The 16,806-nt window shown below is 41.9% G+C and overlaps 1 protein-coding gene across 4 annotated transcripts in view; it reads right to left on the bottom strand.

The window, feature by feature from the left end:
• LOC115132237 (msx2-interacting protein-like) overlaps positions 1-16,806 on the bottom strand; it is a 41,836-nt gene that overhangs the window by 11,171 nt on the left and 13,859 nt on the right. For 3 of the 4 annotated variants that reach the window (XM_029664665.2, XM_065020754.1, XM_065020753.1), the window contains 7 exons: positions 4,863-5,023; positions 1,297-1,497; positions 1,012-1,163; positions 777-902; positions 521-634; positions 279-392; positions 54-154 (listed from right to left, as the gene is read on the bottom strand). In XM_029664665.2, coding sequence (XP_029520525.1) covers positions 54-154; positions 279-392; positions 521-634; positions 777-902; positions 1,012-1,163; positions 1,297-1,497; positions 4,863-5,023 — 969 coding nt within the window. The remainder of the gene's footprint in view (positions 1-53; positions 155-278; positions 393-520; positions 635-776; positions 903-1,011; positions 1,164-1,296; positions 1,498-4,862; positions 5,024-16,806) is intronic. The other variant, XM_029664666.2, reaches the window with a different exon arrangement.

Below are 16,806 nucleotides of genomic sequence, written 5' to 3'. Positions count from 1 at the left end.
TATTTTTCAATGGGGATCTGTGACAAAAGAAAACTAAACTAAATTATACAAACCTTCCTTCAGATAGGATTTCATAGAAGTCGTGAATGTCCTGCCCAGATGCCTGCATTGAGCGATAGAAAGCCATCTGACTTTCCTGATTGGCAAAGTCCACCTGCAAACACATGGAAATTGATAAGGCGGACAACAATTATTGTTTGGACTATGGTCTTCAATCATCTGGCCTATTCCCCCCAACGACAGGTATTCTAGCTCAAAATATGTTTTTTTCTGCTGACCTTAATTTTGTTGCCACCAATCTTCCAACCCTTGGTCTCTTTGACAGCGGCCTGTGCATATTCAATGTTTTTATACAGTATAAGGGCCATTCCTTTGGGTCTGTCAAATACAACCTGTGGTGGGAGGGGAGAGAAGTATGACATACATTTGGTAAAACTATATGATCCTTTAGATAACATGTGGAATGAAATGAAATGTGTCATGAGAAAATGGCTTAAACAGGAATAAGCAGCAGGCTTACCTTGACAACATGTCCATAACGACAGAAATGACGAGTGAGATACTGCTCTGTGATGTTGGAGGCTAAACCATCCAACCAAACACAAGTTGTGGGCATGCTTTTTCCAAATCCCAGCTGTAAAAATAGGGATAAATAACATATCAACAATATTATCATGTTGGCAATACTCCTGTCACTACTATCAACAACTAAAATCTCAGTTGTACATTCAGAATAAGTGTTTTGTGTAAAATGAGAGTTATAATGCTGTCCTCACCTTTAGCCTATTGTTGCCGAGGTACTCTCCATCCATCTTCGTTATGGCCTTACAAACACTGCCAATGTCACAGTACTGTAGAAAGGCATACTGAGGGGCACCATTAACTTTCTTGATGTCAATATCCTATGTGAATGGAAAGGAAGGCAACACTAAATTTAGAGAGGCAGTGTTGAATTAGGCAATTCCTCCTCACAAAATCTCCTCTGCAACATGCAGAATGTATTTTACATACCACTATCTCCCCAAAACGCTGAAAGATATTGAGAAGGTCATGGTAGCTGGTGGTCTTTTCCAGGTTGCCAATAAACAGAGTTCGTGTGGCTTTGGGGTGAAATTCGTCTATCCTCTCATCCAGAGGCCGGTACTCATTCTCGCTTTCAGTCTCTAAAAAGAGAAATTCATGTTTTCATAAACCTGTATAAATCATGTTTAAAAAGGTAGAGCACAGAGATTTTCCTGGTCAGGTTAAGTGGTTAGGAAAAACTCAAGCCACTTTATATACCAGTTGTGGACGCACCAGGGCCATTCCAGATGATGACCTCAATTTGCATGCCAAAAAACAGCTTCCCCTTTGATGCGCCAAGGGCCTTCTCCTGGTCCTCTTGCTGGCGAAAGAACACAAGTCCATAGCGCTCCTCTAAAGCTCCATGGATTTGCACAGAAGTCACCTTCCCATACTTCTTGAACTCATGGAACAGGCCATCCTTCAGACTTGTATCTGAAAGAGGGAAAAAAGACCATAAAAAAGCTTGACTAAATACTTTCAGGTGCATACAGTGCACTCGGAAAGTATTCAGACCCCTTCACTTTTTCCACATTTTGTTACGTTACAGCCTTATTCTAAAATGGATTCAATCTACACACAATACCTCATAATGAGAAAGTGAAAACAGGTTTTTAGACATTTCTGCAAATGTTTAAAGAATATATATAACAACAACATAAAGTATTGATATACAGTTGAAGTCGGATGTTTACATACACCTTAGCCAATTACATTTAAACTCAGTTTTTTTTTTACAATTCCTGACATTTAATCCTAGTAAAAATTCCCTGTCTTAGGTCAGTCAGGATCACCACTTAAATTTAAGAATGTGAAATGTCAGAATAATAGTAGAGAGAAGATTTATTTCAGCTTTTATTAATTTCATCACATTCCGAGTGGGTCAGAAGTTTACATGCACTCAATTAGTATTTGGTAGTATTGCCTTTAAATTGATCAACTTGGGTCAAACATTTTGGGTTGCCTTCCACAAGCTTCCCACAATAAGTTGGGTGAATTTTGGTCCATTCCTCCTGACAGAGCTTGTGTAAGTAACTGAGTCAGGTTTGTAGGCCTCCTTGCTCGCACACACTTTTTCAGTTCTGCCCAAAAATGCTCTATAGGATTGCGGTCAGGGATTTGTGATGGTCACTCCAATACCTTGACTTTGTTGTCTTTAAGCCCTTTAGCCACAACTTTGGAAGTTTGCTTGGGGTCATTGTCCATTTGGAAGACCCATTTGTAACCAAGCTTTAACTTCCTGACTGATGTCTTGAGATGTTGCTTCAATATATCCACATCATTTTCCTCTTCACGATGCCATCTATTTTGTGAAGTGCACCAGTCCCTCCTGCAGCAATGCACACCCACAACATGATGCTGCCACCCCCGTGCTTCATGGTTGGGATGGTGTTCTTCAGCTTGAAAGCCTCCCCCTTTTTCCTCCATACATAATGAAGGTCATTATGGCCAAACAGTTCTATTTTTGTTTCATCAGACCAGATGGCATTTCTCCAAAAAGTACGATCTTTGTCCCCATGTGCAAACCGTAGTCTGGCTTTTTTGTATGGAGGTTTTGGAGCAGTGGCTTCTTCCTTGCTGAGCGGCCTTTCAGGTTATGTCGATATAGGACCAGTTTTACTGTGGATATAGATACTTTTGTAACTGTTTCCTCCAGCATCTTCGCAAGGTCCTTTGCTGTTGTTCTGGGATTGATTTGCACTTTTCGCACCAAAGTAAGTTAATTTCTAGGAGACAGAACGCGTCTCCTTCCTGAGCGGTATGATGGCTGCGTGGTCCCATAGTGTTTATACTTGCATACTATTGTTTGTACAGATGAACGTGGTACCTTCAGGCATTTGGAAATTGCTCTGAAATTGCTCTGATTTCTTTTGATTTTCCCATGATGTCAAGCAAAGAGGCACTGAGTTTGAAGGTAGGCCTTGAAATACATCCATAGGTACACCTCCAATTGACTCAAATTATGTCAATTAGCCTATCAGAAGCTTCTAAAGCCATGACATTTTCTGGAATTTTCCAAGCTGTTTAAAGGCACAGTCAACTTAGTGTATGTAAATTTCTGGCCCACTGAAATTGTGAAACAGTGAAATAATCTGTCTGTAAACAATTGTTGGAAAAATGACTTGCGTCATGCACAAAGTAGATGTCCTAACCGACTTGCCAAAACTATAGTTTGTTATCAAGAAATATGTGGAGTGGTTGAAAAACGAGTATTAATGACTCCAACCTAAATGTATGTAAACTTCCGACTTCAACTGTATGTATTCAGATCCATTGATATGAGACCCAAAATTGAGCTCCGGTGCATCCGGTATCCTTTGATCGTCCTTGAGATGTTTCTACAACTTGATTGGAGCCCACCTGTGGTAAATTCAATTGACTGGACATGATTTGGAAAAGCACACACCTGTCTATATAAGGTCCCACAGTTGACAGTGCACGTCAGAGCAAAAACCAAGCCATGAGGTCAAAGCAATTGTCCTTAGAGCCCCCGAGACAGGTTTGTGTCAAGGCACAGATCTGGGGAAGGGTACCAAAAAAATTCTGCAGCATTGAAGGTCCCCAAGAACACAATGGCCTCCATCATTCTTAAAGGGAGGAAGTTTGGAACCACCAAGACTCTTCCTAGAGCTGGCCGCCCGGCCAAACTGAGCAATCGGGAGAGATGTGCTTAGGTCAGGGAGGTGACCAAGAACCCAATAGTCACTCTGACAGAGCTCTATAGTTCTTCTTTGGAGATGGGAGAACCTTCCAGAAGGACAACCATCTCTGCAGCACTCCACCAATCAGGCCTTTATTGTAGAGTGGCCAGACGTAAGCCACTCCTCAGTAAAAGGCACATGACAGCCCATTTGGAGTTTGCCAAAAGGCACATAAAGACTGTCAGACCGTGAGAAACAAGATTCTCTGGTCTGATGAAACCAAGATTGAACTCTTTGGCCTGAATGCCAAGCGTCATATCTGGAGGAAACCTGGCACCATCCCTAGGGTGAAGCATGGTGGTGGCAGCATCATGCTGTGGGGATGTTTTTAGCAGCAGGGAGTGGGAGACTAGTTAGGATCAAGGGAAAGATGAACAGAGCAAAGTACAGAGAGATCCTTGATTAAAATCTGCTCCAGAGCGCTCAGGATCTCAGACTGGAGCGAAGGTTCACCTTCCAACAGGACAATGACCCTAAGCACACAGCCAAGACAATGAAGGAGTGGCTTCTCTGAATGTCCTTGAGTGGCCCAGCCAGAGCCTGGACTTGAACCTGATCCAACATCTCTGGAGAGACCTGAAAATAGCTGGGCAGTGACGCTCCACATCCAACCTGACAGAGCTTGAGAGGATCTACAGAGAAACTCCCCAAATACAGGTGTGCCAAGCTTGTAGCATCATACCCAAGAAGACTCAAGGTTGTAATCGCTGCCAAAGGTGCTTCATCAAAGTACTGAGTAAAGGGTCTGAATACTTATGTAAATGTAATATATATATTTTTAAAATACATTTGCAAAATGTCTCAACTGTTTTTTCTTCGTCATTATGACGATGTAGATTGATGAGGGAAAAAACTATTAATCCATTTTAGAATAAGGCTGTAACGTAACAACAAATGTGGAAAATGTCAAAGGGTCTGAATATTTTACAAATACTGTAGATAGTGACTAATTCATATCTGCAGTACAAAGAGCCTCAACAACAATGTCATTAACTCAACAAACATAATTATTGCCAAAACCTAACAGTATATTGACCCTGTAGTCTAGACTAGACAATGTATGGTATATACACAGCAGAAAAGGGGTCAAATCCTCACCTGTAGAACGCACAGGAAGATTCTGAACCTTGACACCAAAACTTTTTCGAGGCTCATCCTTGTCAACGGCAGATAAAGCCAGAGCTGAAGGTGTAGGGACGGCAGCAGACTGAACTGAACGTGCTGGGGAGTCATCACTCGAACTACTGCTGGAATCACTGCTGCCAGAGAGGAACAGAGGCTTAATGGAAAATAGCATACTGTGAATGTCACAGAACCTCACATAGACATAAGAAGAGGAGTAAATCTCTGTAAAGAACTCTAATTCAGAAATTGTGTACTTTTGTCTGAACAATTACAAAAGATTTTGATATAGCTCACAGATCTGATGTATATCGTAAACATCATCAATCCATTACACACTCAACAATCAGGTTTGTTTGAACAACCTTCTGTATGAGGTTGGAAATAATGAAGGTTAAACTAACATGAAGATATGGAATATCAATATTTGTCTTGCAGTGGCACTGTCATCGGCCCAATTCATCAACATGAAATTAAATCTGTTTTGATACAGGTCTATTTTTTGTTCATATGTTGAAGCAGAATATTCTGCATAACCATTCACAGGTTAATATAGAAATTATCCCACGAATGCATTAAGGCTTGAAATATTGGCCACCATTGTTCCAATTTCTCAAAATGTTCAGCAGGTCGTGCCCATATGGATTTGAATGAAATCACCTTGACTTAACAACCAAGGTTGGGAGAGTAGCATAGAACTACTACAATAGGGGAAATAGAGAGCAATTTGGAAAGAAGACTGCTTGTGCTGTTAAATCGGTGTTTGAAATTCACAGCTCGACTGAGGGACCTTACCTTATGTATGTGTGGGGTACAGAGATGAGTTAGTCATTCAAAAATCATGTTTAACACTATTATTGCACACAGAAAGTGCATGCAACTTAATATGTGACTTGTTCAGCACATTTTTACTCCTGAACTTGTTTAGGCTTGCCATAGCAAAGGGGTTGAATACTTACTGACTCAAGACATTTCAGCTTTTAATTTTTTATTAATTTGAATAAAATTTAAAAAACAACTCCACTTTGACATTATGGGGTATTGTGTGTAGGGGCAATGACAAAAAGAATTGGGCACAAAACAGAACACAAAAGTCTAGGAGTGTGAATACTTTCTGAATTTCCCCTTAATAGTACACCCCAATATTCCTTTCTCTATTTTCCAGCCTTCTCCCTGTCAATTGTTTCCTGCTGCTCCTCCTCCTTCTCTTAAACACTCCCGGAAGTACTGCTAATGGAGCCTGGCCTGTGGGAGTGGGCAGGGAGCCAGCAGTGGCCAGAAATGTCCAGTTCCAACTGGATCTCACGGAGGGGGGGAGCTATCACCCATACACAGAGGTAGGCAGTGAGAAAATGCACCAGCCATCTCCAAACATTCTCTGTAGCATTTCTCCCTGAATCCACATGTGCAGCTGACTGCACACCCTGGTTTTCCAGAAATCCTGCTTATTCCCTCCTGTTTCCGGGAATCATCCAACCGGGATATAGCCAAAATCAGGGAATTTATTGAACATTTTCAGAATTTTGAAACCCTAGTCCTGTCATTACTAAATGTGTTGCGTGATATGTATTTGAATATTTATTTATAAAAAAATAAAAAAAATTACACACAAGAACATTTGATTAATAAAATATTTAAATCCGTCATCTTCCTCAAATATAGTCCGGAGAATGAAGGGATGATGACCCACTCTCCGAGAGGAAGGGAATCTACTTTGATTGGTCATCAACTCATGGCTCACACACTTCATTCAGGATATGTAGAGTTAACCTCGAGTTAGCCTGCCCCGAAGCAGGTTAGTTCTGAAGGATTTGTTGCCATAGAAATTGATCTGGCTAAAAGGTGAGCCACTTTCGTGTCAACAGTTATAACGAGTTGACCAAAGTTACCTCACTAACTCCTCGAGTGGCGCAGCGGTCTAAGGCACTGCATCTTAGTGCAAGAGGCATCACTATAGTCCCTGGTTCGGAATCCAGGCTGTATCACATCCGGCCATGATTTGGAGTCCCATAGGGCGGCGCACAACTGGCCCAGCGTTGTCCGGGTTTGGCTGGGGTAGGCCGTCATTGTAAATAAGAATTTGTTCTTAACTGACTTGCCTAGTTAAATAAAGGTTAAATACAAAAATACAAAAAACTGATTCATAGTATCGGGCTCTGAGGCCAGATTCACAAAATACTACTTAAGAAAAAACGTAAGAAGTTTCTTATGGAAAAAAATAAGAAGTTCATATGATAGTTCGTAAGTGCATTCCTTAATGTTCTTAGGAATTCATAGTTTTCTTAGGAACTTCGTAAATATCTTTCCTAAGAACTTTGTAAATATCTTCTCATGTGGCATTGACATTAGTGACGTGCTTGAAATCAATAAATAAACCTGTGATAGGGATGATAGGATTTGGCCCATTATAATAAAGTGTTGATATTTCAATTTTATTACATTTATTTATCTGCTTTATGTCTCGAGAATATATATTTTTTTAGGTGGCTCGCAAACCCTTCAAACACAAAAATAAAAAAAATTCAGTTATATCAAAAACAAAAATGGATAACCAAGAAAAGCACAACATTTCAGCAAACAAGAGCTTGAATTAATGGTGGAGGAAATAGCAGCCAGGAAAAGGTTGCTGTTGGGGAGACTCGATAACTGCGGAGTCACTGCAGAGGCCAAAAAGAGAGGATGGGTGAGAGTGGCCGAGTCTGTTTCTCCCGTCGGGGGTATGGCAAGGGACAGTGATATTGTAAAAAAAAAAGTGGGGGGGGGGGGTGTAATCGACCATTCATGTGGACCAGCTGGAATGAAGGTGTTGTCCATGAAAGGAGACACAGTGATAGAGGGACTGCGTGACCGGTAAGTTAGCTAGTTAAGTTAGCCAAGTTCTTCTTTACAAATTGACGAGCTAACACTAGCTATTTAACACTTCTAGAATATTGTAATATATTGTTAATTACTAGCTAGCTAAATAATGCGCGTTTAATTCGTTTTCTTGCTGTAATTAAATGTTCGGAAGCAGACTGTCTGTGGCAGTGGCGCAAGAAAACGTTCACGGTTACAAAAGTATCCAGTTGTCACAAGACAAGGGTTTAGCTGTCCTAAAGTTAAGTAGTTTTCCACGAAGAAATCTTAAAACATTATTTTCAAGAATCCCATTTCCTCTTAACTTTAAAAAAAAATTAAGAACATTTCCAATAACTTTATTGAGGAATAGCAACTTTGCTGAAAACCTCTACAGTATTGGTGTGTACCCCCGCAGGACGGTTGAGCTAACGTAGGCTAATGTGATTAGCATGAGGTTGTAAGTAACAAGAACATTTCCCAGGACATAGACATTTTTTTAAATCTAACTGCAGTGTCCAATTTACAGTAGCTATTACAGTGAAATAATACTATGCTATTGTTTGTGTAGAGTGCACTGTTATGAACTTGAAAATCTATTAATAAACCAATTAAGCACATTTGGGCAACATTTTGAACAGAAATGCAATGCTTCATTGGATCAGCCTAAAACTTTGCACATACACTGTTGCCATCTAGTGGCCAAAATCTAAATAGCGCCTAGATTCCTAAGTCATATATTGGCCTTTCTCTTGCATTTCAAAGGTGATGAAATAAAAATTTAAAAAGATGCATGTTTTTTTTCTTTGTATTATCTTTTACCAAATCTAATGTGTTATATTCTCCTACATTAATTTCACATTTCCACAAACTTCAAAGTGTTTTCTTTCAAATGGTATCAAGAAGATGCATATCCTTGCTTTAGGTCCTGAGCTACAGGCAGTTAGATTTGGGTATGTCATTTTAGGTGAAAATTCTTACATATGCTAGCCTATTAACCACGTTATGACTGACTTGTTAGTCCTTGCTAGTTTGACTGTATTGACATACCAATCCTTAAAGTTACATTAGTCCGTTTATGTCCAAAATATTGAGTTATTGAAACTGAAACAGTGCATCGCGAATGGAGGCAGCAAACAATGAACCAGGCTAGCTGTGATTTACAACCTGATAGCAATATGTTTTGGACTCCAATAAATGTATTGGTGAATTATGTATACGAACAATGTATACGACGAACAAACAATGTATACGAAATGCTTCAGTCTGGTTTTAGACCCCATCATAGCACTGAGACGGCACTTGTGAAGGTGGTAAATGACATTTTAATTGCATCGGACCGAGGCTCTGCATCTGTCCTCGTGCTCCTAGACCTTAGTGCTGCTTTTGATACCATCGATCACCACATTCTTTTGGAGAGATTGGAAACCCAAATTGGTATACACGGACATGTTCTGGCCTGGTTTAGATCTTATCTGTCGGAAAGATATCAGTTTGTCTCTGTGAATGGTTTGTCCTCTGACAAATCAACTGTAAATTTCGGTGTTCCTCAAGGTTTCGTTTTAGGACCACTATTGTTTTCACTATATATTTTACCTCTTGGGGATGTTATTCGAAAACATAATGTTAACTTTCACTGCTATGCGGATGACACACAGCTGTACATTTCAATGAAACATGGTGAAGCCCCAAAATTGCCCTCGCTAGAAGCATATGTTTCAGACATAAGGAAGTGGATGGCTGCAAACTTTCTACTATTAAACTCGGACAAAACAGAGATGCTTGTTCTAGGTCCCAAGAAACAAAGAGATCTTCTGTTGAATCTGACAATTAATCTTAATGGTTGTACAGTCGTCTCAAATAAAACTGTGAAGGACCTCGGCGTTACTCTGGACCCTGATCTCTCTTTTGAAGAACATATCAAGACCATTTCGAGGACAGCTTTTTTCCATCTACGTAACATTGCAAAAATCAGAAACTTTCTGTCTAAAAATGATGCAGAAAAATTAATCCATGCTTTTGTCACTTCTAGGTTAGACTACTGCAATGCTCTCTTTTCCGGCTACCCGGATAAAGCACTAAATAAACTTCAGTTAGTGCTAAATACGGCTGCTAGAATCCTGACTAGAACCAAAAAATTTGATCATATTACTCCAGTGCTAGCCTCTCTACACTGGCTTCCTGTCAAAGCAAGGGCTGATTTCAAGGTTTTACTGCTAACCTACAAAGCATTACATGGGCTTGCTCCTACCTATCTCTCTGATTTGGTCCTGCCGTACATACCTACACGTACGCTACGGTCACAAGACGCAGGCCTCCTAATTGTCCCTAGAATTTCTAAGCAAACAGCTGGAGGCAGGGCTTTCTCCTATAGAGCTCCATTTTTATGGAATGGTCTGCCTACCCATGTCAGAGACGCAAACTCGGTCTCAACCTTTAAGTCTTTACTGAAGACTCATCTCTTCAGTGGGTCATATGATTGAGTGTAGTCTGGCCCAGGAGTGGGAAGGTGAACGGAAAGGCTCTGGAGCAACGAACCGCCCTTGCTGTCTCTGCCTGGCCGGTTCCCCTCTTTCCAATGGGATTCTCTGCCTCTAACCCTATTACAGGGGCTGAGTCACTGGCTTACTGGGGCTCTCTCATGCCGTCCCTGGAGGGGGTGCGTCACCTGAGTGGGTTGATTCACTGTGGTGGTCATCCTGTCTGGGTTGGCGCCCCCCCCCCTTGGGTTGTGCCGTGGCGGAGATCTTTGTGGGCTATACTCAGCCTCGTCTCAGGATGGTAAGTTGGTGGTTGAAGATATCCCTCTAGTGGTGTGGGGGCTGTGCTTTGGCAAAGTGGGTGGGGTTATATCCTTCCTGTTTGGCCCTGTCCGGGGGTGTCCTCGGATGGGGCCACAGTGTCTCCTGACCCCTCCTGTCTCAGCCTCCAGTATTTATGCTGCAGTAGTTTATGTGTCGGGGGGCTGGGGTCAGTTTGTTATATCTGGAGTACTTCTCCTGTCCTATTCGGTGTCCTGTGTGAATCTAAGTGTGCGTTCTCTAATTCTCTCCTTCTCTCTTTCTTTCTCTCTCTCAGAGGACCTGAGCCTTAGGACCATGCCCCAGGACTACCTGACATGATGACTCCTTGCTGTCCCCAGTCCACCTGGCCATGCTGCTGCTCCAGTTTCAACTTCCACCTGACTGTGCTGCTGCTCCAGTTTCAACTGTTCTGCCTTATTATTATTCGACCATGCTGGTCATTTATGAACATTTGAACATCTTGGCCATGTTCTGTTATAATCTCCACCCGGCACAGCCAGAAGAGGACTGGCCACCCCACATAGCCTGGTTCCTCTCTAGGTTTCTTCCTAGGTTTTGGCCTTTCTAGGGAGTTTTTCCTAGCCACCGTGCTTCTACACCTGCATTGCTTGCTGTTTGGGGTTTTAGGCTGGGTTTCTGTACAGCACTTTGAGATATCAGCTGATGTACGAAGGGCTATATAAATAAATTTGATTTGATTTGAATTATATTAATCATGCATTGAACTGCATCGATCTATTCTGCCAACAATGCCTTAGTGTATGTCATTGTAATGTTAAATCAAATATAACCTATTTTTAAACCTCTTATAAAGTTGAAGTTGCTTCTTTTGAAGCATGAACTGGGAATTTGATATTTTTTATTAATTTTGTGATTGTTGGTTCGTTTTTTCTTTAATATTGCAAATAGATTGTAGCTTCCATCAATGTAATTGTCTGCATCATTCTCAACTCACCATATATTTTTTGGTAAATAAATATACATATTATTTTCCCTTAACCCTACCACCCCTATCCTAATTGGAGTAAACTAATGGACAAGAACACTTAGGCTTCTATTTCCAACTGATACATACTATATATATTTTACAGACACAATATATTTTACAAGTTGTTTTTAATCCCATTCAGCTACCTTCAACCCCTCCCATCTATCGCTGAAGACCATTTAGTTCTATTTGCCATATATGTTTAACTTTTTTATTTTTTTATTTCACCTTTATTTAACCAGGTAGGCTAGTTGAGAACAAATTCTCATTTGCAACTGTGACCTGGCCAAGATAAAGCAGTGTGAATAGACAACACAGAGTTACACATGGAGTAAACAATTAACAAGTCAATAACACAGTAGGAAAAAAAAGGGGAGTCTATATACATTGTGTGCAAAAGGCATGAGGTAGGCAAATAATTACAATTTTGCAGATTAACACTAGAGTGATAAATGATCAGATGGTCATGTACAGGTAGAGATATTGGTGTGCAAAAGAGCAGAACAGTATGGGGATGAGGTAGGTAAATATGGGTGGGCTATTTACCGATAGACTATGTACAGCTGCAGCGATCGGTTAGCTGCTCAGAAAGCAGATGTTTGAAGTTGGTGAGGGAGATAAAAGTCTCCAACTTCAGCGATTTTTGCAATTCGTTCCAGTCACAGGCAGCAGAGAACTGGAACGAAAGGCGGCCAAATGAGGTGTTGGCTTTAGGGATGATCAGTGAGATACACCTGCTGGAGCGCGTGCTACGGATGGGTGTTGCCATTGTGACCAGTGAACTGAGATAAGGCGGAGCTTTACCTAGCATGGACTTGTAGATGACCTGGAGCCAGTGGGTCTGGCGACGAATATGTAGGGAGGGCCAGCCGACTAGAGCATACAAGTCGCAGTGGTGGGTGGTATAAGGTGCTTTAGTGAGAAAACGGATGGCACTGTGATAAACTGCATCCAGTTTGCTGAGTAGAGTGTTGGAAGCAATTTTGTAGATGACATCGCCGAAGTCGAGGATCAGTAGGATAGTCAGTTTTACTAGGGTAAGTTTGGCGGCGTGAGTGAAGGAGGCTTTGTTGCGGAATAGATCTTTGCTTCAACAAAATCCTGTCTCGGGGCTCAAAGGACAATTGCTTCGACCTCATGGTTTGGTTTTTACTCTGACATGCATTGTCAACTGTGGGACCTTATATACAGTTGAAGTCGGATGTTTACATACACCTCAGCCAAATACATTTAAACTCAGTTTTTCACAATTAATACTAGTAAAAATTCCCTGTCTTAGGTCAGTCAGGATCACCACTTTATTTCAAGAATGTAAAATGTCAGAAAAATAGCAGAGAGAATGATTTATTTCAGCTTTTATTTCTTTCATCACATTCCTAGTGGGTCAGAAGTTTACATACACTCAATTAGTATTCGGAAACATTGCCTTTAAATGGTTAAAATGGGGCAAACGTTTTGGGTAGCCTTCCACAAGCTTCCCACAGTAAGTTGGGTGAATTTTGGCCCATTACTCCTGACAGAGCTGATGTAACTGAGTCCGCTTTTTAGGCCTCCTTACTCGCACAAGACTTTTCAGTTCTGCCCACAACTTTTCTATTGGATTGAGGTCAACGCTTTGTGATGGCCACTCCAATACCTTGACTTTGTTGTCCTTAAGCCCTTTTGCCACAACTTTGGAAGTTTGCTTGGGATCATTGTCCATTTGGAAGACCCATTTGCAACCAAGCTTTAACTTCCTGACTGATGTCTTGAGGTGTTGCTTCAATATATCCACATAATTTTCTCGCATCATGATGCCATCTATTTGTGCAGTGCACCAGTCCCTCCTACAGCAAAGCACCTCCACAACATGATGCTGCCACCCACGTGCTTCACGGTTGGGATGGTGTTCTTTGGCTTGCAAGCCTCCCCCTTTTTCCTCCAAACATAGCGATGGTCATTATGGCCAAACAGTTCCCTTTTTGTTTCATCAGACCAGAGGACATTTCTCCAAAAAGTACGATCTCTGTCCCCATGTGCAGTTGTAAACCGTAGTCTGATTTTGGAGCAGTGCCTTCTACCTTGCAGAGCAGCCTTTCAGGTTATGTTGATATAGGACTAGTTTTACTGTGGATATAGATACTTTTGTGCCTGTTTCCTCCAGCATCTTCACAAGGTCCTTTGCTGTTGTTCTGGGATTGATTTGCACTTTTCACACCAAAGTACGTTCATCTCTAGGAGACAGAACGTGTCTCCTTCCTGAGTGGTATGACGGCTGCGTGGTCCCATGGTGTTTATACTTGCGTACTATTGTTTGTACAGATGAACGTGGTACCTTCAGGAATTTGGAAATAGCTCCCAAGGATGAACCAGACTTGTGGAGGTCTACACATTTTTTTCTGATGTCTTGGCTGATTTCTTTTGATTTTCCCATGATGTCAAGCAAAGAGGCACTGAGTTTGAAGGTAGGCCTTGAAATACATCCACAGGTACACCTCCAATTGACTCAAATGATGTCAATTAGCCTATCAGAAGCTTCTAAAGCCATGACATAATTTTATGGAATTTTCCAAGCTGTTTAAAGGCAGTCAACTTACTGTATGTAAACTTCTGACCCACTGGAATTGTGACACAGTGAATTATAAGTGAAATAATCTGTCTGTAAACAATTGTTGGAAAAATGTGTTGTGTCATGCGCAAAGTAGATTTCCTAACCATACTGGCCAAAACGTTAGTTTGTTAACAAGAAATTTGTGGAGTGGTTGAAAAACGAGTTTTAATGACTCCAACCTAAGTGTATGTAAACTTCCGACTTCAACTGTAGGTCCCACAGTTGTGTCCCTTTCCAAATTATGTCCAATCAATTGAATTTACCACAGGTGGACTCCAATCAAATTTTAGAAACATCTCAAGGTTGACCAATGGAAACAGGATGCATCTGAGCTCAATTTCGAGTCTCATAGCAAATGGTCTGAATACTGGGATAAAAAAATGTTTTAAACTGTTTTCGCTTCGTCATTATGGGGTATTGTGTGTAGATTGAAGAGGATTTAGAAAAATAAAATACATTTTAGAATAAGGCTGTAACGTAACAAAACATGAAAAAGGTAAGTGGTCTGAATACTACCCGAATGCACTATACTTTCTGCTGTGACCTGTAATCCCGTCTCCAAGATGGTGTAGCAGTTCAGACGTCTTTGTCTTCGTCTTGTCATGTCCCGTGTATATATCTTTTCTTTCTTCCTTTGTATATTTTAAAAATATATTTCAACCTCAGTATCAACATACCCTCCTGCAACCCGCCTCACCAAATGTGGTATGGATCTGCTATTTTCTATACTTTTCTAACCGGGATCCCCAACAGAAGCTAGACAGTTAACTAGCTACTAGCTAATAGTCAGTTAGCCATGGCTAACCTTAGCCTGGTCAACTCCTGCCAGTCTGCACAGCGTGTTTCAACCCAGAGCATGCTGGACTGCTCTTTCTCCACATATCGGGTTTCATACCGCAAGCTCTGAACCTTTTCACCTGGATCATCGCAGCTAGCTAGCTGCTATCTGAGTGGCTACCCCCTGGCTAACGTCTCTGTCCCGAAAGAAAGCACCAGTGAGCCTGGAACTAGCCTCGTGCTAGGCCCATCTCCTGGCTACCTGAAGAGGTCCATCAGCCACTCCTTGGGCAACAATACATATTTTTCCAATTTGCCTGGACCCCTTTTACTACCGACACGGAGCCCCGACGATTCCACCGCGACTGGTCTACCGACGTAATCCGCCTGAGGGGTGTCAACAGGCTCCTCCATCGCAACGTCCCCCGAAGGCCCATCCGCTAGCCTGCTAGCTGTCTAGAACATATCGAACTGCTAGCTGAAGAGGACCATCAGCCAATTTCTTGGGCTACAAAACCTATTTTGCTAATTGGCCTTGGCCCTTTTACTGCTTACACGGAGCCCTGCCAATCCAACACGACTGGTCTGCCGACGTAACCGTCTGAGGGGGCTTCAACAAACTTCTTACATCGCGACGTCCCCCCTAAGGCGCTTCTGCTAGCCCCGGCCCGCAAGCTGTCTGAATCGCCGTGATCACTAAGGTACACATGCCTCTCCCTAATGTTAATATGTCTTGTCCATTGCTGTTTTGTTTAGTGATTATTGTCTTATTTCACTGTAGAGACTCCAGCCCTGCTCAATATGCCTTAGCTAGCCATTTTTGTTTCACATCCCACACATGCGGTGACCTCACCTGGTCTAAATGATGTCTCTAGAGACAAAACCTATCTCATCGTCACTCAACGCCTAGGTTTACCTCCACTGTATTCACATTCTACCATACCCTTGTCTGTACATTATGCCTTGAATCTATTCTTCCGCGCCCATAAACCTGTTCCTTTTACACTCTGTTCCGAGCGCACTAGACGACCAGTTCCTATAGCCTTTAGACATACCCTTATCCTACTCCTCCTCTGTTCCTCTGGTCATGTAGAGGTTAATCCAGGCCCTGCAGCACCTAGCTCCACTCCCATTCCCCAGGCACTCTCATTTGTTGACTTCTGTAACCGTAAAAGCCTTGGTTTCATGCATGTTAACATTAGAAGCCTCCTCCCTAAGTTTGTTTTACTCACTGCTTTAGCACACTGCCAACCCGGATGTCCTAGTCGTGTCTGAATCCTAATTTAGGAAGGCCACCAAAAATCCTGAAATAACTATAACATTTTCCGACAAGATAGAACTGCCAAAGGGGTGGAGTGGCAATCTACTGCAGAGACAGCCTGCAGAGTTCTGTCATACCATCCAGGTCTGTGCCCAAACAATTCGAGCTTCTACTTTTAAAAATCCACCTTTCCAGGAACAAGTCTCTCACCGTTGCCGCTTGGTACAAACCACCTTCTGCCCCCAGCTGTGCCCTGGACACCAAAGGTGAATTGATTGCACACCATCTATCTTCAGAGCTCGTACTGTTAGGTGACCTAAACTGGGACATGCTTAACACCCCGGCCGTCCTACAATCTAAGCTAAATCTCACACAAATGATCAATTATCAACCAGGTACAACCCCAAATCTGTAAACACGGGCACCCTCATAGATATCATCCTGACCTCCAAATACACCTCTGCTGTCTTTAACCAGGATCTCAGCGATCACTGCCTCATTTCCTCGTCCGTAATGGGTCTGCAGTCAAACGACCACCCCTCATCACTGTCAAACGCTCCCTAAAAGAACTTCAGCGAGCAGGCCTTTCTAATCGACCTGGCCCTGGTATTAAAAAATAAAATGTAGAACCAGGAACAGATATACAGTGGGGCAAAAAAGTATTC

The sequence above is a fragment of the Oncorhynchus nerka genome, linkage group LG7, assembly GCF_034236695.1.
Source record: "Oncorhynchus nerka isolate Pitt River linkage group LG7, Oner_Uvic_2.0, whole genome shotgun sequence".
Lineage (NCBI taxonomy): Eukaryota > Metazoa > Chordata > Actinopteri > Salmoniformes > Salmonidae > Oncorhynchus > Oncorhynchus nerka.
Note: the sequence above shows the minus strand (reverse complement) of the source record. Positions and strands in the feature narration are given on the sequence as shown.